We start from the raw sequence: 27961 nt of genomic DNA on the forward strand, positions 1-27961 counted from the left end.
TATCTAAGTCTCTGTAACTATGACATTTCAAATTTTAGAAAACAGTCCCCTTACCAGAAGCAGAAGTCCACAATCTTGGCCCTCTTCTTATTAGCTGAGAACTTTGAGGGGACCCATAGCAGGTATTTACATCAAAAATTCCAGCCATCCGATTCACTACACTAGAGCCAAACGGGCTTCTGAGGGGACTTCCAACATCAGGCGTAGATAATTTGGAGGAAAACAGTGATGTCTTAACTAATGGTGGCACTGAAGACCGAGGTAGCTGGCTAGATTTCGGGGTCTGAAAAGTAGTTTCTTCTGTAAAAGAACAGATCCAGTGCTGAAGAGGCAACCTGAACAAACTGTACACATCTCAGGTTTTGGTTTCATGCATTTACCCAAAACTCAGGAGCTTGGTTCCTTTGGGTTCACATTCTCAACATCCAGCTTTTACTACTGCAGCTCAGTGACCACTCATGGAGCGTTCTACATCCTCTTCCGTCAGACTGGTGCAGCCTCTCTTGTTTTCTCCAACCCCCCCACCCCGCCCCCAAGAGAATACCTTCACCTTCAAGGTCAGTTTCTCTAAATCTAAGCCGAGTTGAACGAACCTACCAATTTATATTTTATTTTCAAATGACAACAACCTCAATTATTGCACTGGAATATGCCCAGTGTTACCGCAAGGTCCTACCGCAGCTGTTACTTGACTAAAACAAACCTGTACTGCGAAAGAGTACTGATAAAGGGTGCACATTTATCCATTTTCCACAGAATTTTTTCAAGTTAACGGAAGTCACACCAGAGATGAATCTGCCCAGATCCATCTACAAATATGATCTGTAAACACCTTCTTCGACAATTATCTTATAACCACCAATTTATAGATTCTGTTGTATAAAACAAAGGAATATTTTTCCAGCCACTTCAGTACAAGGCACAAAGACAAATAAATTACATTAGTATTCTATTCTATCGTCTTAATAAAACTGCCATAAAACATCAAACATTTAAAGTGCCAGACTTTGGAAATATTTGAAGAATCGATTTAAAAATTAAGACTGAGGTTTTTTAAGTTTTGCAAAATTAGAAACAAATTTTGACTGAGCAATGGGATGTGACAGCAATTTAAAGTAATGAATAATTCCTATTTGGTCAGACCCATGACACCACCACCCCCAACCCAGGGTTAAAATGATCTAACATGCTAATGTGATATAACTAGCCTATTTAAAATCCTCTAATGGCACCCCTCTCCCTACAAAATGCAAACTCCTACCTGGACATACAAGGCCTCCTTCCATTATCAACCATCATCCTACCCATTCAGACTCCTTTGTGACAGACTTCCTTTTAGCAGTTACACTGTCCTGTCATTATTTATGTGCCTTCCACCAGAAGTCACTTCCAAGAGTGTATTTTCATCTTTGAATCTCTGGCTTCTAGCACACTGCTTGGTATATAGTAAGCATCCAGTAAATATTTGTTGAGTAAAATAAATGCTAATCCGAATGTTGAGAACTGAAACACTCTAGAATCCTTTACAATCTGACATTCATGGTCTTACCTAAATCATTTTTCATTTGTAATCTCTGTTTTTGGTCTATGGCCCCTCCAAAGTAATGATGCTTGCTGTGACCCATATAGGGATTTTTTTTAAATATCAAGATTAATTGCCAACATTTAAAAAAGTGGAAAATTTCACCCACAATATTTTTGGCTTTCAGGCTTCACTTAATGGGGGGCAGGGGGGCTGGGGCACACCAGCTCTAAATTCTTATAACCTATGGACTGAAGCTAACCCACGGCTTCCCCTTCGGGTGAAGCCCGCGCTCTCAAGTTTACCACAGTCCTCACCCGCCAGTTTTGCTCATTTTCATTCAAGGTCTGCCTCCAAAAGCCATGTGGACATTAAGACCTTTCATTAGTCTTACATTCCTAGGCCTCTTCTACTTAAGGAATTTGGTCAAATAGCCTCGGTCCCTCCACTGTACTTCTTGCCCTCAGGTTCCATCTTTCAAATATTCTATTAAGCTCTCTTAAAACAATGAATGTGATGCCCCCACAGTGAAATTGCTCAGTCACTGCAGGTGCTCTCCTCTGGGCACTGTCCAGCAACTATCTGTCTGGGATACTGCGACGAGAACAGCACCCAGTATGACCTGTAATGCTTCACCTGGCTCTGCACTTGAGGAAGCTGAAGGCTTCTACAGGATGAGCCACCACCGGCACGGCAGACTTAATTTCTTCAATCTATAATGATACCCAGGCCTTTTTCTTGGTTCAGTACAATATTCCATGTATTAGATCAATTTTCCCTAAAAATACATCCCTCACACTCATATATACATATCCTTAGATTAACTACCATCATCTTTCTTAGGAAACAAAATGTACATACTTTGCCTTCTTGCAATAATATATGAATTACCTGGAGAATTCGATTTCTTGGGTTCCACGGAGTATGAGGACACCATTCTCCCATTCGTAGCAGCGGCTTCTTGGTAGAGAACCAGTTTCTGAGTCATATCATTTAAAAGATTCAAACACTCCCTTGAAATGGCTGTCCAATTGTGGGGATGTCCACCTAGGAGGTCCAAATACCAGCTTTTAAAATGTTACATAATCTTATAGTCACGTTCTCAATGTGAGGAGAAAACTCAGTAAGAAATCCTACATGACAGAGGCACCCGGGTGGCTCAGTCGGTTAGGCATCTGCCTTCGGCTCGGGTCATGATCTTGGGGTTCTGGGATGGAGCCCTGCATCGGGCTCCCTGCTCAGCAGGGGGTCTGCTTCTCTGAACTCTGCCTCTCCCCCCACCCCCCACTCATGGGCTCTCTCTCTTTCTCAAATAAATAAAATCTTAAAAAAAAAATGTTACATGACACTTTGCATCAGGGCCCACTTTCCTTGGCTAAGCTACTATTTATACTCCTGTCATCTAATACACAGCAGGAGTTCAATAAATATTTGGACAAAATAATTTTCCAAAAGGTCTATGAGTAAAAGCTTGCAATTTTAGCATAAAACAAAACAAAACAAAACAAAAAACCTCTTACATTGGCTGCTAAAATAAAGCCAAACACTAGAGCATGGGTTGGGTGAAAAAGAGCAAAGTTACTTCCTTAGCACCACTGAACAGACTAAAGACTAAGACAATGAATACAAGCATGTCTTATGAGATGCAACCCATAACCCCCAGTGACCTATAAACTGTTGTGTCTGCCCCACTATGCTTCCTTACATTTTCATTTATAATAGCTCCTATTTGTTATTATATCTGTAGGAATAACACAGTATTTGATAACAATCACACTTTATAGAGAATTTACATTACTTATTATTTAACTTAAACTACTGTGACCCACAATCTTGTAAAAATTCCCTTACTTCTCATTATCTTTTCATTTTCTAAGACCTTTATCGCCTACAACTGCCATGTAGAAATCAACCAACCAATCAATCTTTCTATGCTGAGAATAGCTGAGGAGTCCACTGAAAACTGGCTTCCCCAGCCTAGGTGCCAAATAATCCTTCTCTCTTCACTTAGATCCCTCCCTAAACACTGTCCCCATTTACATACAGCTCAAGAGGACTATAACTTAACTGGCAAGCAAACAAAATCTCCATCAGTAGGCCCCAGAATGTTTTGTACTGCTAATAACTCAGGACCACTAAGGAACTATGTAATGGTCGAGTTAAATTTTAATAATATGCCCTAGAACGTAAGTTCTCTGGCAGAGAACACGTGAGCCTGTTGCAGTTTACTGGAGTATCTGGTGAAAATATTTATCTTATAGAGAATCCCTTGGTGAACCTAACTCTGATAGGAAAGACTTGTTAGTTAATTTTCCACAGCATCAGCTCTGGATTTTTCATGATACCAAAAGGAGAGTGTGGCTCCAAACATTTTATGTAACTGAATTTCATTTCCATGTAACATTTAACTATAGAAGGTTTCTTTTATATGTGGGAATTGGCAAGTATGCAAAACAATGAAAAGCTGATTACAGAGATGAAAAGCTACCTAGGTTCCCTGTTCACTGGTGCTTGGGCTGAGATGCTTTCCATCCAGGACCAAGGCAGAGCACTGGCATAGTCGTAACAAGGAGTTTGTAACAAGTAACAACGGAGAAGTGTTTCGGAGTTGCCAAGAGCATCCTGGGGTCACCATCAAATCTAGTACTCTTTTACTCTTTTTTAAAGGGAGGCAAAGTAGCATGGCAGAAGGAGGGAGCTCTGTATTTGGGAGTCAAATGATAGAATTTCTTATTCCATCTCTGACATTAACTTTATGTAAGCCACTTAATCTCTCTGAGACTTAGATCCCCCATCTAGGGATTAGACCACCTGATTTTCAAGACCCTTTGTAGCATTAAAACTTTGAGGATTCTTAAACTATACTCTTCTGCTCTAAAACTGTCAACCTACCTCATAATTTCTTCAGGTTAAGGGAATGAGGATGCTGAAGAAGACAATACATAAGAGTTTAAAAATACTTTTCTGGAAATACAACTTCTAACCACAGCAATGGAAACACTTACTTGCATAAGATTTAAATCAATACTTCATTTAATGGACTCACAGCTGTGTGATATTGTATTAAACACATCTCTCTCACCAAAAATTTTAAATGGAACACTTTCTGCACACACAAGCCCATATCTGTTACTTTTAGCAATACCTGGTTGGCTAAGGCTAAAAACTTCCTGTCTTCGTGAAGGAGAATACTGAGAAAGCAACATCAGGTCCTGCAAGGCCAAATACTAAAAGGGGAAAAAAAAATACACATTATTTAATTTTTTTAACTTCTACATAAAATCTTATTTATGAATTGGGCTCAGCATTATATATGTAAGGGAAATTAGTTGAAATTTTTCATGAAGTAAATACTTTTCCACTTTCTAGAGTCCTGGAACTTTCTTGCTTCTACCCTCTGTAGGCTGCCCCACCCACTGGCAGCTACAGCTACAGATCTCTCTGTGTCTTTTCCCACGTCTATGGTGGGAAACTTAAAACATCACTTCCTCCTGGAACTTCCCAGGCTTCCCTCACACAAACATATATTCACACAGCTCTCAACCGTGGCACTTAACATAATTTCTTGTAATTGCCTGTTTACTTGTCTCATCTGGTTCCACCCACTAAACTGTGAGGCAGGGACTGCGTCTTACTTGCTACCACATCCAAAGGCAGCGCCTGGCACACAGCAGACACACAACGTATGTTGTACTTTTTTACTGAAAATCTTCATTTTATTTCCTGGCAAACCCCTTCACTCATCATTCAAGACACCATCACTTCTGTGAAGCTTTCTTGTTTTGGTTCCAAGCAGAGTAAGTGTTTTGGTTCCCACTGCACTTACCACAATAAATTTTCATTATTTTGTGTATCTGCCTTTTCCATTAGGCTGTGCCACATCTAATTCATTATTACGCCTTAAGCAACTAACAGTGACTGACACCTACCGAGTGAATACAGATATGTTAAGTATCCCAATGAGTACCTGATATTTTTGTTTATCTAATAAATTAGTCGTAATAGATGTTTAAAGGTAATCAGACCCTCAGTGGTTCATTTTCTTATTAGTTTATAACTTTTCTAGAGTGTATTCCAAACTCTGGATTCCATTTTCTTCAAATTCTTTTTTAAGCACTATGATCTCTTAACAGGATCACACATATTGTAGATCTACTTTAAAATTTTAAAATACAATTTAAATCAAAACAAGTTATTCTCAGTTTCATTTGTAAACTTACTACAGCTTCTTTAAACTCTTTTGATTAAAATTGATTTTGGGATCATTATCATTATTTCTATTTTAAGAGAGTTCACTGTATGTGTACACCTATCAAGCACCACCTTTGATCATAACAGCCAACAATACTACACGAGTAAAAATACACCTTGACTCAATGATAAAAAACAAAAACAAAAAACAAATGAAAAACAGCATTTTGTTTTGCTACCATGAGGAGTTTGTGAAAAGCTAACGCACATGGTTGCATATCATGGTATTTCATGTTTGGAAATATTTTTATATCGATCCTAAATATAATTTAGCTTGTACAAATTAGCTTATATCCTTATATTTTAGTCACTTGGAATGAAAACTGAAAAAGTAAACAGCATTCAAGGTAGCATGTAGTTGATTTTTTACAATACGGGTACTAGAATATTCTAGGCCCTCAAAAAATATATCTAAATACACTAAATATGGGCGCCTGGGTGGCTCAGTTGGTTAAGCGACTGTCTTCGGCTCAGGTCATGATCCCAGGGTCCTGGGATCGAGTCCCACATCGGGCTCCCTGCTCGGCGGGAGGCCTGCTTCTCCCTCTCCCACTCCCCCTGCTTGTGTTCCTGCTCTCGCTGTCTCTGGCTCTGTCAAATAAATAAATAAAATCTTTAAAAAAAAAAATAAATTAAAAAAATAAATAAATAAATACACTAAATATTAAGTCCATTCCATAAGACAAGTTAGAGATGACTGTGTAAAGACACAAAATGCACAATTCAGATACCTTTATGATGAGGGGAGGACTGCTGTTCAAAACCTTCGGGAGGCATTCATCTGACTCTTCTGAAAATGGCGGCTGAACAGGGAACAGATGAGCCTATCAAATATAATCAAATATCAAGACTATGAAGATAATTATTTTCTTGACTTTACTACATTCAGTAAGTTAACACTAATTGAATTTATTACAACAGGAGACAATATAACCAAATTAATATCTTCCATGTTTTAATAATAGGTTGCATTAAAATTAAATATACCCAAACACTCTACTTTCTAAGATGTTACTCTCCCAATTTGATTAGATCTCTGGCTTCCAATAATAGAAACAAATATTCTCTGAAGCCACTGAAGGATACAAACCTACGGAGATGGTAAAATGAAACACTCATTTTTTAAGACAAACACTTGGATGATAAGGACAATGGAATTCCCATTCATTTAAAATCATTTCAATACAAAATTTAAAACTTTCTCTCAAAGAACAAATATTTTATTGTCTTATATTAAATATCTTAATAGTAGTTTTATCAATAGCTTTTAAATAGCTTTTAAATAAAGCTAATTTAAAATACAGGCATTTAGTATGTGCTCAATAGAGAAATGGAAACCTTCAGAAGAGAATGACACTACAGATAAAGCAGAGTAAGCTCCACTAGCAGTTCATTCAGTTTAGTTTCCAAAAATCAAGAACACTAACACTGTTCCTTATAGACACAGACAGACAGAGACACACACACACACACACACACAGAGTAAATTATGGTTACAAACGATACGTCCCTAATGAAGTCTCAGAAAAGAGACCGAAACCCAACTTACTCAAAATGGCTCTGGGCACAAGAGCATACTCAGTGCTCTGCTATAAATAAATCTGTGCACTTCAAAACACAAAAGCATTAACAAAAAACTCAATACTAACCTCTGTGGCAAAGATTTTGAAGAGTATCCATGAGATATACCAAGTCATCAGAAGAAAGACACCACACAGCCAGACATGGTAGAGTAATGAGAGATTCAAGAGGCCACGCACAGTGTCAAGAGGCCTGTGAAACTGCCTACGGAAGCAGAAATTACTGTTTAATCCTATGGGGAAAATACAATCTAAGCATTTAACAGACTTGGGGCCTCAAAATGAAAAACAAATAAATCTTATTTCTAAATAATAATGGTGATACAGACTCCTTTCCTTTTGCACCCCATAAAATTCTCTCCCTAATACCTTCTTATAAACTATGTAAGGGAGCCCTAAAGGAAGAACAGACCTAAATTTGTGCTCAGTTTCTTGTGTTCCAAATCTTCACTGTCATTTACTATGGAGGAAGAATGAGTCAAGCCTATAAACCAACCCTTAGAGGCTGGGTAAAATTTTACTATTGTTGCTCTGTAGTTTGATACATAACCATTCAACAAGACTAGCACCTCTCCTGGGCCAGATTTCAGCTTTATCTGTACACCCTAAAAACAGTTCCACAATAGTTAAGAGCACATGGCACTATCTAAAATCACAATCTTTACTTTTAAAATAATTTAAGAAACTGTTAGAAGGCTAAAAGAAGGGGAGCCTGGGTAGCTCAGTCTGCTGAGCATCCGACTTCAGCTCAGGTCATGATCTTGGGGTCCTGGGATCAGCCCCATGGGGCTCTGTGCTCAGCGGGGAATCCGCTTGTCCCTCTTATTCTGCCCCTCCCCACACCGCACACGCACTCTCTGTCTGTCTCTCTCTCAAATAAATAAAATCTTTAAAAAAAAAAAAAAAGAAAGCTAAATAAAGTGAACACTATTTTACCAAAGCCTTGAATAGATCAACTGGCAAAGTCATCATAGTCCTACAATCACACAACTAGCAATTTTAAAAACAGGATTAGAACCTCTGGCTCTGCCATTTATCAGTGCTGTGATTATGTTAACTGCTTGACCTAACCCACCTCAATTTCCTCATCCATACAATGGTGGCATAATCTCTTTCTACCTCTTATGGCTATTATGAGATTTAAAACACCTATGTTAGGCGTGCCCAGCATAGTGCTTAACACTTTCTGGGGAGAAGAAAGTTATTTTCAGATTTTAAGTAAATATTTATTGAGGGCCCACCATATATTAAGGACAATATATTAGGCACTGCCATACGAACAAAATATATTTTAAGTGAAAGAAAGAAAAAAGTACTATGTTAAATTACAATCAAATATCATTATTATTTTTCTTTTTCCATTTGACCCAACGTAAAATTTGGGCTAACATAATAAATGACCCATGCATTTAGTTTCGTATCTAGCAATTAAGCAGAGGACAAAACTACATTTTACCTAGGAACTTTTAAAAGTTAGAAATTGAAATCCACACAAAAAAGAAATTGAAATCCACAATGTAGAAACCATAATATCTTAAGCACCCACAAATATCAGTATCCTCACTCCCGAAAAATGGTATTAGTTAAATCCATATATGACACACAAAAAATCTCACGGTAGAATAGCCAATAATTAAAAGAACAAATACTAATAGAGAAATTTACATTTATTTGCCAAGTAAAGATTAAAGCTTTAACTATGTGCAAAGTACATTGGGAATAACTAGAGCAATACACCCTAGTGCTGCCACTCGATTGCCACTTAACGACCTTCAACTGGTCCCATGACCCTGTTCAATTTTGGCTTCCTTAGAGGCAAAATTAGAATAATACCATAGCACTGTGCTCACCTACTACAACATAGCAAAGAATGATGATTGAGGAGAAAAGCAAACAAGAGGTATGTCCATGCAACTCAAGAAATCCACTTTTCCATAATATAAAAGCTATATCTAATAAAAAACAAATTATCATTGCTGACTTCCAGGGAGAGGAACTGGGTGACTAGAGACTGGAGCAAAAGGATTCTTTTTAACTGTATACCCTATTTTATGGCATTGAAATTTTAAATTATGTGAACTAGGTATATTCCAAAATGAATACCATTTTTTAAAAATTTAAAGGCTAAATCTGAACAACACATCGGGAAAGTGGCAAACACCTAAAAAGGATGGAAACTAGCAGCGTGAAAAATCAGACTTTTCATCTGTCACTTACTCATCTATCTGAAGGTCCATCGCAGTGCTAATCCAAGCTTTGGGGATATGGCCTGAGAGAAAAAAATACCACGCTATGAACATAAAAAGTTAATAAAGCAAATCTTAACCATGCTTTGTAATATGAGGTTGATGAGATGACCAAGTAGATACCAAGACCTCAGTCAGAAAGCTAGATTGTTTGATTAGGAATGGGCAGGAGGGGCGCCTAGGTGGCTCCATCAGTTAGGCGTTTAACTCTTGATTTCAGCTCAGGTCATGATCTCAGCTCAGGGTTGTGAGATCAAGCCCTACATGGGGTTCTGTGCTCAGCGGGGAGTCTGCTTAAGATTCTCTCCTTCTGCCCCCTACCACCTCCACTCTAAAATAAATAAATAAATCTTAAAAAAAAAAAAAAAAGGAATGGGCAGGAAAAGAGAATAATTTCTAAATATGCGAAGTTCTTGCTTTGCAGAGGTCAGATTATGTACATATTTCAGTCATACTTCAGTGGTTTAGTTAAATCACAACAGTCCCCCAACAACACAATTCAAATTTCAGTTACCACGGTACATTTACTGTGAGCAACTGAATATAGTACTTCTAGCTTTTCAGTACACAAATCGGTATGTAGATAACAGATACACACCACAACTTCTGACTAATCACATCCCTTCTTTCTAAGTCTGCTGGCCACTGGTCACTGACGTCTGTTATTCAGTTCAGGCACAGACAGCAAAACATGTAATTGTGCTACCTCCTTGTCTCCCTGAAAAGCCCACATAACATTTTACAAAAATGAGTAACTGAAAGAGGAAACTGGCCAAAAAGACCAAAGTGCAACAAAGAAATGAAAAGTGGTAACTCCTGAAATGAAATCTGAAATGGAACATAAATGGGATTACAGAAGATACAGCTGACCACGGAAATGTTGATGCGGCTGCTATGTCAGCCCAAATGTACAACTGTAGGGAACATCCAGGCTCATGGTAGCAGGTTAATAAAAAACAATAAAGTGTTAACCTTAGAATGACAATTATAAGAGCTATGTAGAAAAATGGGTTATTTAAACTACAAGTGAATGACGTGGACAACAGAATGGCCTATACCCAGTGAGAACAATTCTGTAAAATTATTCCATAGTAAAAAGTAGGGTCAGAAAGTTATATAGGTAACCCCTGCTTTTCCAAAGTTTGTGTTATGTCACTTCATTTCTATGAAAGGCCTATGCTAGCACCTGTTTGCACCAACTGAAAGAAATCCACACTTAAGAATAAGGCACAAAAGTGAAAACAGCATTCAGCACTTGTTTTGCCCCATGCCAGAGCTGTTACTGTACAGAAGCAGGGCATCCTGAACAGTGAGAGGGGCGCAGCCAAGCTCCTAACCCAGGAAATCCGCTCAGCGTCAAGCCTCCATAGCTTTCACTGTGTCTGTGAGCACCTGTGCTTTATCTCCATTTGTTTTGTGCATTCGTTAGCAAGATGTGTCCTGAAGCATCAGAAAAGCCTGAGAGAGGTTATTTTGGGGGTGGGGGATGTTCAAAACTCTTTCCCTGTAAATTAAAGCTAATTGCTACTTCACTTTGTGCCATTTCGGCTTACAAAAGGTCTCACAGGAACTCTCTACTTTCAGATAGTGGGGAAACCTATAGTTTGAAAACAGTATTTTAGGACGTTGAATTTTGTTTATATTATTATGTGTTGCTATTGAGATTAATGTTTTCCATTCAACTTGAACTGCTCATCATATTAAATAAGTACAAGTATTTTTGTATTTAAAATTCATGTTAATAAATTCTATAAGGTTCCCTCAGCAGCAGGATATTTCTAGTATATTCATACCAAGTTACAAAAAGTTATAAAAGGAGTATGTTATTTATAGAGTAATATACAGTATTTTCTTCTTTTTTAAAAAAGAATTTTTTTTTATTGTGGTAAAAACCACATAACAAAATTTACCATCTTAACCACTAAGTGTACATACACCATATACACCTTGTGCAACAGATCTCCTGAACTTTTTCATCTTGCAAACTGAAACTCTCTACCCACCGAGCAACAACTCTCCCTTTCCCCTCCCCACACAGCTCCTGGCAAGCACAATTCTACTTTCTGTTTCTAAGAGTTTGACTACTCAAATAATATCTCATGTAAGAAGAATCATGCAGTATTTGTCTTTTTGCGACTGGCTTATTTCACTTACTATGATGTCCTCAAGGTTTATCCATGTTGTAGCTTGTGATAGGATTTCCTTCTTTTTTTAAGGTTGAATTATATCCCATTGTATGTATATACCAAATTTTCTTTAACAATATTATCCCTTAACTAAATACTCTATGACAATCTAAACAATGAATCAGTTGGACTAATCACATACCTACAATTAAGGAACATACAAATACAATCAAAAATGACTTTGAGGGACGCCTGGGTGGCTCAGTCGGTGAAGCGTCTGCCTTCGGCTCAGGTCATGATCCCAGGGTCCTGGGATCGAGTCCCGCATCAGGCTCCCTGCTCCGCGGGGAGCCTACTTCTCCCTCTGCCTCTGTCTCTCTCTCTGTCTCTCATGAATAAATAAATAAAATCTTAAAAAAAAAAAAATTACTTTGAAACTGACATTTTCTGAGCTATGAGCTAGCACATACATTGTATGAAAAAGCAGAAATTCTTACCAAGAAAATAATACACGATGCAGAAATTTCTAATCAGAAACAGTGATTCCACACAACTATGCTTAACTAACAAGAGCAGAGATCTCCTGAAGCGTAAGAACTTGTATTGCTATGAAAAAAAAGAAAAACAGAATCAAATGACACATCCAAGGAGAGGTTCTATTTCATTCTAAAGCAAACACATAACTAAAACAGTCCACGTATAAAAAACATAATCATTGTATAAAAAAACAAAGTTTATTCCAGAGGTAAAAAATCAATAATTTCTGATGATAAAATATTTAATATTTACATCAAACAAATCTCGTTAATATGAGAGCAGAAATGACAAAATTAACAATACTGATCTATACTTAAACTAAGGACTATGGAGATGGAGTAAGTACAAAAAACATGATGATCAGAACAACAGCAGCTAACATTCGTTGGCTGCTTAGCATGTACCATGTACTATTCTAAGCACAACCCTATAAAGAAGGTTCCATTATTATCCTCATCTTATTAATGAGAAAACTGAGGCACACTGAACCAATTTACCAGTTAGCAAAAGGAAAATCTGACATTTTAATCCACGCAGGCCAGTTTCAGAGACTTCAATCTTAAATATAATGTACACACTGCCTCTACACTGTTTTTAAATGCTTTCTGCAAGAAAAACTAGAGGCAGAAGAAGACACTAGACTGAGTCAGGAGACCTGAGTTCTAGTGCTTCTCTCTGCAGCACTGAGCAAGTCATGTCTCCAGTTATCTGTGCGATAAGAAGGCTGACCCAGCTAAACAGTGCATAAATGAGTAGTACCTTCAATTCTAACAATCTAAGAAGTATCAATTAAGAAAAAATGTGAAATGCTTTTTTCCTGATAAAACTACACTTCTTGTGAAATAAAGATTATTAGCCCCCCTCCTCTCCCTGCCCCAAAAATGCCAATGGAAAAATATTTTTAAATTATTGGAAAGAACCTAAGGAAATTTAATGAAGCAAAGATGAATTTCCCAAATTCTGGTCTTCTTTTGTGCTTCTATTATGACTGATCCTTCTTTAAGAAAATTCAGAAGCTAAAGAAAAGCAAATAATTATATACATAGGTAAAAGTTTTATCTTCATACCACGTCTGTGAACTCCTACAGCATCTTACCAAAAAGCAGCCCATATGAATACTTGGTCACTAAACACACAGCTTCAAGTATCCTGGTTTATTTGGATATGTTCAAAGTCTGAGATATGGAATGGCACAATTCCATGCAGCCATTGGATGCTAACCTTCTTACTTGACCCCCCAATAAAAAGGGTATAGTTCCTATACTATTCCTACTGAAGCTCTCACCTCAACCATGACTCACAAGGGTCCAAAGAGGCTAGGGAAACAGGTAGGCATTTCAGTAGATATGCAGAGAATAGCTAATATACCTCTTACTGCTCCATAGCTGAAGTGTTTTTCAATTCCCTATTGGGTTTCTTCTGTGATTTGGCTAGAAACTAACCCTTTACTGAGGATTTATTATGTGCCAGGCTCTATAATTCTTATCTCATTTAATACTTTTAGTCTTGTTGGCCTAGAACTTGCCAAGCCCTGTCTTGATGTTCATCCACTTCTTTGTCCTCTACTCCATGCTAATGTTCTGCTTTTCCCTATCAGTCTGTCATTAAGAATATGATAAAGACAATGGAATTGGTTTTAGAACTATAGGCTAGTTTAAAGAAAAATTAGTAGGCTAATGGTAAATTGGTTAGAATTAGATCTTTAAAAAGATATAATTTTTCATAGTTACATGAAAACAGTAGTTACTGAATAATAGGGACAATATAAAACTATTAATGGAAGCTCCACCCCACAAGATATATGTTATAGGTCCTACATATGTAAATGTACAGAAAAGAGCCTAGCAGAATATACACTAAACTGGTCACAATTATCTCTGAGGCAAAGATTGAGACTGGCCCCAGAATGGCCAAAGGGAACTTTAATTTTATCTACAGTATTTGAATATTTTTTAATCAAAATGTTACCACTATACTCTTAGGAAGAAAGCTGACAGGCAGCACCAAAAATAATGATGATGATTATGATGATGATGCTAATAATAATGGTTGTTATTGCTTGTAAAAAAATTCTTATTTTGAGGTCTAACATTCTCTGGTCAGCTTGGCCAGTTAAAGAAGAAAAGTAAATGGCGATTGCCATCATATCACTTTATGGAGGTTCAGAAGAAGAAACAGGCCTGATCTCACATCAAGCTTACAATTTCCTGATAATCCTGCTTTCCTTAGCAACTTAAAGCGCATTAAGGGAAGATCATACAATGCACACCAGGCTCTTAGGGATAAGCAAAGAAAGCTAAGGTATGGTGTCTTCCTTCCCCTTCAATCTTCTGAGAAGGTAAATCTACACAGCTGGGAAACAAACACAGTTACAAACGAGATAGATGAGAAACTATGATCCTGGGCACAAAGATTCATCATTTCAACTGCTCCTGCCAAAATCCTCACCTCCCTTATTCCACTGTACCCACCCAACAAAACCCCAATTCCAAGCATCCCCAGGCTGGAGAGAGCACCCAGCCGGGCAGACCAAATACTATACACTCACGGTTACAAGAGAGGCCCCCAAAATATATTTTGGCCAAATACTGAATGGCCAAATGTTAGAAGTTAACCTTCTGCCAAAGTTAAACCTGAAGTAAAAGCTAAATATTACCATCAGAAGAGAAACTTCTGGGATACAAGAATAAATCTAAAATTTTGTCAATAGAAATTACAAAATAATTTAGTAGTCAAATTTTACAAATGTGACATTACATGGTAGGAACAATTTATTAGTACTATCAATTACTGGCCTGCTCCTACATTTACTCTACTGCATGTCTGTGATGTTAAACAAATGGTCACTTTCAAATGAGGTCCAGGGGGAAGCAAGGTATTTTGGGGTATCTCATTTTTCTCTAACATTTTTCTTCTCTATATTCTTAATTATATTTGGATCAAATATGATTCAGCATGGATATTTCTGTATAGAATTTCAGGGGTTTTCCTCCTTGTAAAATTTTAAAGTGGCAAAGCTGATACTCTGCTTTTAATTCATCTTCTCAAAATGTGAAGAATTTCTAACTGGGACTCTTTCTTCATACACTCATGGTTTGCAGGGAGGTAAGGGCCAGCTCCTTTTCTGTGAGCACTACCTCTTTGCAGTACGTGAATTTTCAACAGATTGTTCTCATGGAGGCAAAAGGCAGGTAGGAACTTCAGTGAAACCAGAAGCCAAACCTACACACCCTCATACTCTCATGACATGTTTGTTTACATGTCGCTCCCTCCCCACCAAACTGGGTCCTAGTGGGAAGGGGCTGGTTCTAATAGTTTTGCTCCAAGGCCCAGTCCTCAGCCTGCCACAGCACAGGAATGAAGCGAGTAAGAACACAGTCGGGAAGAGTGGGAACAGCTGGGGGAGAACCTTGATGCCACAGGAGAAATCTCAACTGATCTTTCTCTCTCCTGCCTTAGAAGGTGGTTCTAGTTGCACAGAAGGCTCCCCACCAGATTAGATCTTTAAAAACCTAACTGAAAGATAGTTTGAACTGTCCTACTCAAACCAGTCAAAACTGTTTTATTTATACACATCATGCCTCGTTCTAGAAAAGATGTGAGACAGTAACTAACATTCTATACTTACTTGCACATCCTCAAGCCCATGAGTTCTTAGGTTCAAAAAGAAGCCGGCAGCTGCACAGAGGTACGCTGCATGAATGTCATCATCCTCCTCCCCCAGCCCTGCTAGGTCACAGCAACTGCCACTACCTAGCAGGGAGGGAAAGAGTGGGGCAAAGCAGTGTTCTCAGAGTGGCAGTGGGAAGGGCAGTGATAGCTCTCACACATATGCTAAAACTCATGAAGACAAATCTCTCCTCTCCAAATGGCATTTTGATGATCTCAGTCCTAAGTTTTACTGATCAAATCTTGAATTAATCAGATAAGGCCAGTTATATATACATACATCAAGGCAATTTTGCATCTGCCACATGCTGACATAAGGTAGCGCCCAAATGCTATCTTACCTGTATGATGGGAAATGGCAGATAGTTCATGTTGTTAATAAAATACAGGAGACTATAGCTGTAGCCCATAAACGCTCCAGCCAGTAGAAAAAAAAGGTGATACTCATTTAAGCAGGTCTGTGCAGCAGGGCTATTTAAACTGGAGAGAAAAAGTTAGGTTATTAATTCAACAGTCAGGGACACGTATCACTGCTTTAGGCTCAAACTTTGACTTACTCACTTAAGAAATGTCCCAAATTCTAACAAAATGGTTCACTTCAGGTTCAGTGAGGGCAAAAGATTAACAAAACCCTTTCCCTGATGCATGAGAATTTGACCTCTCTAAAGGTTAACTCTTTAGCTCTTCCTCTGGAAATCTGGTAAACGTAAGAATGTCCCCTGTGATAGTAAGCAACGCTGCTTACATGTGGACAGAGAGGAACTAGAACTGAATGTTATGGACCTGCTAGAGATGCCATCACTTTGGGCTTCTCTCTGTGTTGTCTCTTATAATTGACCAATCCCTCACAGGGCCTTTCCACTAAAGAAAATTGATCATATTAGGAAAAAAAAAAACCTGCCTTACATAATAGTAACTGGGGGACAAAAAGAAATTAAATATTCAGTAGTATAGGGGTGCCTGGGTGGTTCAGTCAGTTAAGTGTCTGCCTTCAGCATCAGGTCATGATCCTGCGGTCCCAGGACAGAGCCCGAGATGGGCTCCCTGCTCAGTGAGGAGTCTGCTTCTCCCTCTCCCTCTGCCCCTCTGCCCCTCACTCGTGCTCTCTCTCAAATAAATAAAATCTAAAAAAAAGAAGAAAAAATAGAGAACTTAAGATTACTACTGTAATCTTTTTTTATTTTTAAAGTCAGAATATCAACCTGAAATTTTTATCAATGTCATGTGTTCAAGAACTGTTATCAGTTTATGGGGCGCCGAGGTGGCTCAGTCAGTTGAGCAACCAACTCTTGATTTTGGCTCAGGTCATGATCTCAGGGTTGTGAGATTGAGCCCCATTGGGCTCCGTGCCAGGTGTGAAGCCTGCTTAAGATTCTCTAAGATTCTGCTCAAGATTCTCTAAGATTCTCTCTCTGCCCCCTGCCCCTGTGTGTGCTCTCCCCACCAAAAAACTGTATCAGTTTCAAAATTATAAAAGTACTCTACTGAAGAAGGTGGTTGTAATTATTTTAAAGTTTTTTCTTCATTCTTCCCATACAATCCTTCCTTAAACCCCAACCTAAACGCCACCTCCTCTAAGAAGCCATGGATCTTCCCTGCTTCCTGAACTGCCACAGGTTTTATGTGCACATCTCACTTTCTTATTACATCCCATGTCACATAAATTCCTATTTCTCTCCTATCACATCCGTTTGTGTCCATGGCTTAATTCCCCTCCTGTTCTTAACTCTCAAGGACCTATAATCTATGCATGAATCCCTCTCATAAATCCAGCAGCACCTACCACAGTACCTTGCACAGACAATGTTTAAAAAAAAACTGTTGAATTCAACAAACATAAATATAAAAAACATTTGATATTATGTATAAAAGCAACTTCCATAAAAGTCTCGAAAGCAAAGAATGCCCATAAACTATTTACCTATCCAGGTCACCTTTGGCTTAGTAACTAAACAAGGTTCTATAGAAAAAAATGTAGTTAATATTACCTCTCAGTACCAGTGCAGGGAACCACAAGAAAACTGTATTGACCCTTGGTTATCACCGCAGCACACCAAGCCACCAGCATCCCCATTGCAGCATGGACAAATGAGTGCATGAGCTGCTGAGGGTGAATGATCTTCCCTATCAGTGCCAGTCTGGAGCAGGGAATGGAAGGCACAACTGTAAACAAAGCACATTACCATGGCTTTAGGCTTTAGACTGCAGCGAATGTAGTCAGAGGAACTGAACTATTATTCCCTCTCATACTTGCACGAATATTCCAGAGGGGAGGAAGAAACACAGAGTCAATGTAAAGTACAGAAAAATTCTAAGTTAAAAATTTGAAGTTAAGGGCGCCTGGGTGGCTCAGTTGGTTAAGCGACTGCCTTCAGCTCAGGTCATGATCCCAGAGTCCTGGGATCGAGTCCCGCATCGGGCTCCCTGCTCTGCGGGGAGCCTGCTTCTCCCTCTCCCACTCCCCCTGCTTGTGTTCCCTCTCTCGCTGCGTCTCTGTCAAATAAATAAATAAAATCTTTAAAAAAAAAAAAAATTTGAAGTTAAAAAATTTTGAAAAGATTGAATATAAAAAGATGCACACGAAAAAGAGAAACCAAAGATTCTGAGAGATGAAACCTAAGGACAGCATGATTAACATTTTTCAGTTCTTTTTAATTAAAATTTCCGAATAGTTCAAATAGTGCCTACCCTGCCATTCTCTTAGGTGTCAGAAAAGAAGAAATCATAATTTTTAAAAGATAGTGCTTGTCCTCTGACAAGTTATTTTTACTTCAGCATTTGAACTGGTCAATATATAGTCCAATTGTGAAAAATAAACCACAAACTACGCAAATAATGACAACACTGAATACCAAAATAAATGTTCGTATAGGAATTTCTAATACCTCTCTGATAATCAAAATAAGTTTTCTGGAAGTGTGCTGGGGTAGGCGAGTGTGGGTAGGAGGGATGTTGACCTTTGAAAACAGCTAGTAGAGGGTTTCCTGACCTATCCACATACACATTCTTCTTTTAATATATTCCAAGTAAAGAGACTGTAGAGACATGGAAAATTCGTGTGAAGGGAGAGGGCTTAGGTGCTTTACACTTTGAGAAAGAGGCTGCTATCACCTCTCCCTCCCCCCAAGAAATGCCCATGAGACCTACCGAGTGTGCAACTGATTTAAAATGTTCTGAACATACCAAAGCTTCTCGTGTCTCTAAGCCTTTTTATGTGCTATCCTCTTCCCTGGATCATCATCTTCCTTCTCGAATTAATACAATTCATCCTTTAAGCATCACCTCCTCCAGGAAGCTTCCCATGCTGGGTAAATGGTGCTCCTATATATTCCCATACTATCCAGTCTATTGTAATTGAATATATTTGATGTTTACTCTGTCTCCTCATTAATTGTGATCCTCTAGGGATAACTGGGACCATAATACTTATGTCTTATCCCCACACCATGCACAGCACATAGAATGCTTGTTGAAGGAATGAGCCAAAGTGACTAATCAGACTTTAAGAATGACAGGATGGAAAGCCCTAGTGTGGCATCTACATCAAGATGACCTAGGTACAGGGCGCCTGGGTGGCTCAGTTGGTTAAGCGACTGCCTTCGGCTCAGGTCATGATCCTGGAGTCCCGGGATCGAGTCCCGCATCGGGCTCCCTGCTCAGCAGGGAGTCTGCTTCTCCCTCTGACCCTCCTCCCTCTCATGTTCTCTGTCTCTCATTCTCTCTCTCAAATAAATAAATAAAATCTTTAAAAAAAAAAAAAAGATGACCTAGGTACATGGGACCATATAAAAGAACACGTGCTATAAGCCAAGGAGATCTGTATATGGCTTGAACAGAAAAAGAGATCCAGCAGCTAGGAGTGAGAGATTAGGAAAGCAAAGGAAAAGGGTATGTGTTATAACATCCAGAGTAGGACTGGAAATTTTATACCAACTCTAAGAAGCAACTACTGAAGAGCTAAAAAGAGGAATGATGTTACAGTCAAAAAAGAAGTGTCAGAAGAAGCTTCTGACTGTACCACAAGGATAGATACAGGAATCAGAAAAGGCACAAAAAGTAAAAAGAGAAACGGGAAAAAGAACAAGCTCTGGAATCTAGCAGGTGATTCTCTCAAGGCAAAACATACAGTTGTTTTTTTTTAAACTACAGAATTATAGACTTTTATATTTGAAAAGGACCTCAGAAATCATCTGGTCCTGATCTCCTACCCTATAAAGGAGTTATTTTTATAATACATCTGCTGAGTCACAGCCTTAACAGCAGCTGTGAACTATTAAAAGGTCTAAATTTTTTTTATTGTGGTAAAACACACATAAGTAAAGTTTGCTATGTTAACCATTTTTTTTTTCCCATTTTAACCATCTTTAAGCATATAGATCTGTGGCATAAGTACACTCATTGTTGTCTAACCATCACCACCATGTACCTCAAGACTTTCCCACCACCTCAACTGCAACTCTGTGCCCATCAAACAGCTCCCCATCCCCTCCTCCCCCAGCCTGTGGCCACCACCATTCTATTTTCTGTCTTTATGAATTAGACGACTCTAGGAACCTCCTATATAAGTGAAATCATACAATATTTGTCCTAAGAGCTCTAGATATTTTTTAAACAGAGAGAAATTAACCTTCAAATAAATTTTTAGTTAAAACATGCAAAGCAGATGATTCTGTATACACATTTTAAGCTGACACAAAACAAGCCTATTATACACACCCACATACAAAATGCATTGAGCCTGCCATTAAGAATATAAATTCACATATTTTTATGATGATTAACATTTGAAAACTCACCTGCATAGAACTCCACATTAAAAATACTTATTATTACTTCTACCACTGACAGCAGTAGGAGGTAAAAGATTACATAGGAACTATACAGATCACTGAAAGAATCTAAAACATAAGAGAGATGAATTAGTAAGTTCATTCAGTCATGTAGTCATGATCAGTATATTGCAATAGAAAAAGGGTTTGAACCATAACTGTAACTTTCATTTTAAAAGTTATCTTTTCTTCAAGAATTTACTCATACACTGTTGACAGGTCCTACAGGACATCAACTCAAGAACTACAGTGTGAGTTATTTGGACCAAGCTCTGGGTCCTTTAAAATTATACTAGAATTTCTTTTAGAGGACCCAGATGTTAACATCAGACAAAATACTACCATATGCAAATGTCTTTCCTCATGTGAAACAGAGAAGTACCACATTTAGTAATATACCGACAAGGCTTCTTTTTACAATGTAAATATTTTTCAGATCTCTTCTTAACAAATGCAATTAGCTCCTATAGCTAAACGAGTAACATTTCTGAAAATAGCATAATCCATAAATCATTTAAATGCTGAATTAAAAAAACAAAAAATCATGATATCCTTGTAAAACACTAATATATTCACATTTTAGAGTAGTTCAACAAGCAATATTCCATTTAAAAAATCTGGCCAAGTTTAACATATATACTTATGTTACACCTAAAAACATAAATAAGAGAAATAAAAACAGCAAGGAAATACATTTGCTAAAGAGACTAAAGCTTAATAATGAAATCAATAACTTTTAAGAGTATAATTTATTGACCAAAATTAATAAAGAGTTTTTGTTAAGGATTCACAATTAAACCCCAACATTATACTGAACTAAGAGAATGAAAGAACCGATTCATGTGACTGGAAAGAAGTAAGGAAAGAGTACAATTTCTCTAAAAAGACTTTGTGAAGCAAAAGTTGAAGGAGATGAGTAACATTTGATGAGAAAAATGGCATAAATCAAATCCCATCTGGAGAGAAAGTATTATTAGGATTAAAAAACGCTGGCCCATGAAATGGCAAAAAGTTTTTTCTTAAATGCCAAATCTGAACAATTGGTAATGGTTCTAGATTTCAGTACTGAATATTCCAAGCTTGTGACCAGACCGCCAAGATCAATGAGTGATCCAGACTCAGAGAAGGTGGTTACAGAAATACCTGCCATCCCCGTGCTGGCTTATGGCTTAATTTTATCTGCCCCGTAGGTCCCATGCAAGAAGTGATTGAGACGTCTCAATAAGAAACTTAACATGAGGGCGCCTGAGTGGCTCAGTTGGTTAAGCGACTGCCTTCGGCTCAGGTCATGATCCTGGAGTCCCAGGATCGAGTCCCGCATCGGGCTCCCTGCTCAGCGGGGGGTCTGCTTCTCCCTCTGACCCTCCCCCCTCTCATGCTCTCTCTATCTCATTCTCTCTCTCAAATAAATAAATAAAATCTTTAAAAAAAAAAGAAACTTAACATGACTATAATTCTTTATTCTATTATTGTTGTGGAAAGGGAAATAAAAAGAATTTCAAGAGTATATGTGCTTCTTAGCTTTAGGCAGAACTTTAGAGTTCAAAACCTACTCTGGCAACACTTCTCTCTAATTCCAGTGTGGTATGTGGAAAAACAGGCTTTGAAGTCAGAGACCAATGTTCAAATCCTGGTTCAGTTACTGACTGACTGTGTGTCTCTGCACAGACTTCTATAACCTGAGTGTCAGCCTCCTCATTTATAAAGCAGGGATAATACCTCTTTATTATATACGGTTGTAGGAAGGATAACAATATACTAAGATGCTTAGAATGGTATGTGGCATGCAGTACATGGCAATAATTTGGAGGTTATTATTAATTAACATGATCATAGTTTAATAAATTTAATTAATTTTATTTTCATGTCCATGGATTTTTGAGAAACATTTAGTCTGCTCCAAGCTTTTCCTCCTCATCAGTCTTTGTGTTTACATCTATGTTTCTTAGTCTTTAACTCCTTCCTCTTCTCTCTCCTCTCACCTTTTTCTTATTAGCCACAATACAGAAATGAAGTAGTCTTAATTTTAGACAGGTTTTCTAAAAAGATGTCATATTTTCTATTCCAAATTTTTAAATAGATAAAGGAAACAGTTCTGGTCCTTAAAAAGAAAATGTCAAAAAAGCAATCAAAAAAGACAAACACATAAACAAAAATTAAGGCAAGTTTTCATTTATGTGGTCTTCTAATAATCTTTTTGTTCATGTGATAATACAGATCTCTGACAGGTTTACTAATCTTATAATTATATAGTGAAAAGATGATCTATAAAAGGAATGCCTTAAGGTTACCTCAAGGTGAATGTTTTGCCATGCCAATCAATATAGGCAGTGATTAAAAAATTATTTGGGGGGGGCGCCTGGGTGGCTCAGTTGGTTAAGCGACTGCCTTCGGCTCGGGTCATGATCCTGGAGTCCCGGGATCGAGTCCCGCATCGGGCTCCCTGTTCGGCGGGGAGTCTGCTTCTCCCTCTCACCCTCCCCCCCTCATGCTCTCTCTATCTCATTCTCTCTCTCAAATAAATAAAATCTTTAAAAAAAAAAATAAATAAATAAATAATTATTTGAGGGGCACCTGGGTGGCTTGAAACATAACACAACTTTTATGTTGAGAAACAGGTCCTGTAAATTTGATTTCCCCAAACTGAGTACTACTTACCAGAGAGCCACCGAATAGGATGAAATAAATCAATGCTGCTGAAGATTATAAATACTGTGGTACAGATGGGTAGAAGCAGCACTGACCAGATAATACTTGCAACTATCCTCCAGCCCAAAACCTATAATTAAACAAACAAAATCCCTCAATCATGAAGTCACACTACTTCAGTTATTTCAGTTATGCAAATCCTATCTTTTCATATGGGATGTTAATCACTAGTATTTACACCCAGATCATAGTCCGTGCAGCTATATATATAAACCCCAATGGTTACTCCTATTAATAACATTGCATACAACTACCAAATCTTGTGTTATCAGTGAACTGATGCTTGCATTTAGTCCAGAGTCAGATGCTACATTAAATATCACACTTTAAGGAAGGACAGGTATTGTCTTAGTTTTACAACTGTATTTTACAGCAACTTATACTTCTCTCTTTAGGTTTAATTGATTGATATGTCAATATCTAAAAGGTGTATACATTTTATAGGGATCATCTGTATACCATAATTGTGTTCGCAATTATTAGCTATGGCAGTTATTGGGCAATTACTGCATTGTATTCATGTGTGAATCACCAGTGTCTACCACTTAGAGACACAAGATACACTGCTGATTAAGTGAGTAAAGAAGAGATACTGAGGGGTCTGAAGCATGAAAGTGCTTTACTTTAATCGGATTTACATTTTGGAAGGTAAAATACTCTTGGGTTTGTAAGGTGCCTATGATGGAGATGGATCAGAGGAGGCAAGACCCACACAAGAGACAATTAGGGGGCAGTCTACCACAACTGCCCAAAGCCAAAGTTTACAGTCAGTGTCTGAAGGAAGGCAGTGGCAATGGGAAAGGAAAAAAGGAGAAAAAACAAACAAAAAAACCCCCAAAAAACTGCAGTCATATTTCCTGAAGTACATCTACAGGACATCAGTAATTGATAATATAGGTGGTAAAGAACAGGCAAGACTTAAGGACTCAAAATTTTTAGCTTGGGATACAGCCTCTGCTAAGGCCACACCACATTCTTTCCAATTCTAGACATTCTTTCCCACTTCTTACTCCAAGTAGTCAACAAGCTATTTATTTTGCACCTACCAGGTACACCACCCTTGCATAAAACTCTTGACCATCCCTGCCCCAGTTCCCATGCAGGTCATCCCTGTCATTCTAACCAGCTTCCACTCAGGACTCCTCTCCCACCCCATGACAAGTTTACACTCAGGATGTCCGGCTAGCACACACTAGTAACCAGCTTTCCCTAGCCCGCCCCGCCCACCCCGCAATCAGATTCCACTCGGGACACCCCCCGCATCCCTGTAATCAATCGGTCCCTCTGGTCGCCCCCTCCCCACGCGCTCCCCACGCTACACAGAAGCCGGCCCCTCCGCCGCCCAGCGCGCCCGCGAGCGCCCGCCCGCCCGCCAGGCCCGACTCCAGCTGCGGGCCGAGGGCGCGCCATAGTGCGCGCTGCACTCACGCGCCACAAGATGTCCCGCGACCCGCCGTCGCAAGGCCGACTCGCAGCCGTGGCCATGGTGAGGGCGGCCCCGGCTCTGAGGGGTGCAGGAGACAGTGCGCCCGCCCGCCACCGCAGTTCAAAGGGAGAAAGGCCCCAGGAGGACCCTGTTGGGGCTGCCTCAAACGCTGCCTGAGGGAAGCCCGGGGCAGGCCCCAACCAATCCCTTCGAGGCTTCGTCTGGACAGGCCCAACGCGCCAGAACTGGCCCGCGGACACGTCCCCCAAAGGAGACTGGGATTTCAGGACCCGCCCTCTGGAGTCCGAAAGGTCTCTCCGAAGCGGGGTCCAGCGGGACGCCAGAAACTGGGGGCGGCACTGCATGCTGGGAACTGTAGTCTCGACGGCGCTCTGGGAGCAAGGGAGCGTTGCATTCTGGGACTCAGAGTTCCAAAGTACAGCATGCTGGGAATGGAAGTCCTCCCAGAGGTACCTTGTGGCATGCTGGGAATCGTAGTCTTTTATAAAGCCGATAAGCGTTGACAGTGTCCATTGATAGAATTTTACATTAGCTCTGGCAAAATGATTGGTCCTTATTTCTCCCAATTTTCTTTATCGACTGCTTGAAAGTGAAATCAAAGACTGTCGTGGCCCTCTCCACAGAGGTACTCACTGATTTTACCGAAATGGAACAAAATCTTTATAAAGGTGCTTTTGGTTTCCTTAGATCTGGTTCCTAGTTCCAGCTCTGCCTCTAGCTAAATGGATGTCTTGACCCTCTCTGAGCTTCGATTTCTTCATCTAGAAAATAAGGATAAAAACAAAGATGGCATCCGGTGATGTTGCGAAGATATGATAAATACTATACAAATACTGATTATCATTAATTTCCTGCTGGTAAGGAAAAAGATTTTTACCGACCCAAGTCCCACTTAATGAAGTCCTCTCTGATTGCATTAGCCCTCAGTTAGATCCCTGGAGGCATCTTGCTAACACCTTTTAATACCCAATTACATACCACAGTCAACATTCAGTACTCTGGAAAAACAGAGAGATTCAGTGATTTACTGATTCTGGAGAAACTCAGTCTAGTGAAAGAAATTGAGATCACACATAGAGCTTTGTAATGTTTGCTAATAATGGTTTCCTGATTTGCTTTAAGATTATATTCATTTCCAAAAACATGTTAATATCAATCATGTCTGAAGCCCTGCAGAACAACTGGGAATACAAAGGTAGATCAAGTCTCTGCCAAGAAGAAACCTTCTATCTGGTGGTGGAGAAAGATGATAAAGAATCATTCTATGGAAGAAGCTTGGAAGGCTGGAACTAGGAAGTTACTGAAATATGGGTAAGAGGTAACGAGAATGTGACCGTATCACTTCTCCATTAAAAAAATAATAAAATAATAAAATTCAAACCAAAAAAAAAAAAAAAGAATCATTCTAAATGAGTGTCCTTAAACACACCCCGGTTACTTGCAGTCAGTTTACTTTGTTTAGTTGCCCAGCATATCTATTCTCCCCTACTTCTTAGAAATAGAATTCCCCAATTTTTAACTGGGCATGTGGTACATTTCCTAGTCTCCCTTGACGCTAGGTGGAGCTAGGTGACTGATGAGTTCAGGCCAATAAAATGTAATCAAACTATTGCATGGTAGCGTCCCAGAAACTCCCCTTAAAAAAGAGCTAGCCACGTTCTTTGCCCCTTCTTAATCTCTTCCTTCATCCAGCTGCATAGAATTTGGATGTGTCACGCTCCAGGCAAAATCAAGTACTGTGCTCAAAGTAAACTTGATTACTAGGAGCAACTATACCAGTCCTAGGCTACCTGCCCATACCTCCTGACTTCATTTACACAACGGAGACAATTATTGTTTGCACCACATTTATTTTTAGAGCACTTATCACATTCTGAAATCACCTTGTGTAACTACTTATTTATTGTCTGAATCCTAACTAGCACATAAGTTTCCCATGGACAGAGACTTTGTCTATGTTGTTTATCATTGTTTCCAAAATGCTCTAACATTAGGAGGTAGTCAATAAATGTTTGTTAAATGAACAGAAGAATGAATGGAAGTAACTGCATCAGAAAGTGTCTATTCAGGACAACAAACTTTTGTTATCTAATTCAAAGAGGAATTGAACACAGGGAATTGATAACAAAAGTATTCAAAGGGCTGAAAGGCCATAGGAGAGAAAGAATAGGGTTGTAGTAGCAAAAGGGAGAAGGGAGTTATTATCCAAATATCATGAAAGTGCTACTCCCTCTACATTAGAGCCCCAGAGCACACACATGATGTGGGGCTGCTGGGGCGGGGGGGGAGGGAGGGGGGAGAGGAGGGGAACGCCGGTACCGCAATTAGAACTACACCATTGCTGTTGAGCAGGAGCTTGTATTATTTCCTTAATTTACTTTAGTTTATTTTGAAATCTTAAGTTATAGTTTTCAGCTGGTTTCATGGACATGTCTTTCCGGAATGTTTTCATATCATTAGGGAGATTATTCTGCTCCATGTTTTCATTTTTCTTATAATAACTTCATTATGAGGTTTGACTGCAGTCCATTCTGCTGCTCATTTTTATATGAAATTAGTCTTCCTGCACATTTAGGAAGGAGGGGTGAGTTAGGACAGCTTTGCTAAATTCGAGACTCTACAGCTTCTTTTTCGGTTTTCATGAAGTGTTCAAAAATATGGCTTCAAGCTTTCTGAGATCTCCTGGCTCTGTGCCCTTCCCCCACTTTCATCTGACTTCCCTTTTCTTTGCCCCAAATATCCCTGGGCTGCTCTATCTGTATTCTATTCCCTGCAGTTTCTACTCTGGTGTCCTGGAAAGATACTTTGGCTGGTTTTCAGAGTCCAACTTCTTCAGACCTTACTTCGGACCCCTTGCACTCATCAGCTGCAAAGGGCGTTGTACAAAACTGCCCCCAAATCCAGCTGCTTTTCTCCTATTGGTCCATTGTACTTTCTAGGGAGTACCTCTTGGCTATTTTGGGGTTCTCTTCTTTTTAGATTTCTCAGACACTCAGCTGCTTCCTTTGCTTCTTTCCACAAAAGTGCTGATACTATGCAAGTCTT

At 39.0% G+C, this 27961-nt stretch overlaps 1 protein-coding gene across 1 annotated transcript in view; it reads right to left on the reverse strand.

Annotated features, from left to right (window-relative positions):
- The window catches only part of NDC1 (NDC1 transmembrane nucleoporin), a 46214-nt gene extending 21028 nt beyond the window's left edge, over positions 1-25186 (reverse strand). Inside the window, exons 1-12 of the mRNA XM_081818428.1 lie at positions 24898-25186; positions 23419-23539; positions 20728-20829; positions 17920-18094; positions 16273-16411; positions 12223-12331; positions 9571-9622; positions 7423-7558; positions 6505-6597; positions 4668-4749; positions 2414-2569; positions 55-300 (exon numbers count right to left, since the gene is read on the reverse strand). Of these exons, the coding sequence (XP_081674554.1) occupies positions 55-300; positions 2414-2569; positions 4668-4749; positions 6505-6597; positions 7423-7558; positions 9571-9622; positions 12223-12331; positions 16273-16411; positions 17920-18094; positions 20728-20829; positions 23419-23539; positions 24898-24954 (1468 nt within the window). The 5' untranslated portion in view covers positions 24955-25186. The remainder of the gene's footprint in view (positions 1-54; positions 301-2413; positions 2570-4667; positions 4750-6504; positions 6598-7422; positions 7559-9570; positions 9623-12222; positions 12332-16272; positions 16412-17919; positions 18095-20727; positions 20830-23418; positions 23540-24897) is intronic.
- Positions 25187-27961: the final 2775 nt, after the last annotated feature.

This window comes from Leptonychotes weddellii, chromosome 4 (genome assembly GCF_054177405.1).
Source record: "Leptonychotes weddellii isolate Sample4059 chromosome 4, ASM5417740v2, whole genome shotgun sequence".
In the NCBI taxonomy this organism is placed as follows: domain Eukaryota; kingdom Metazoa; phylum Chordata; class Mammalia; order Carnivora; family Phocidae; genus Leptonychotes; species Leptonychotes weddellii.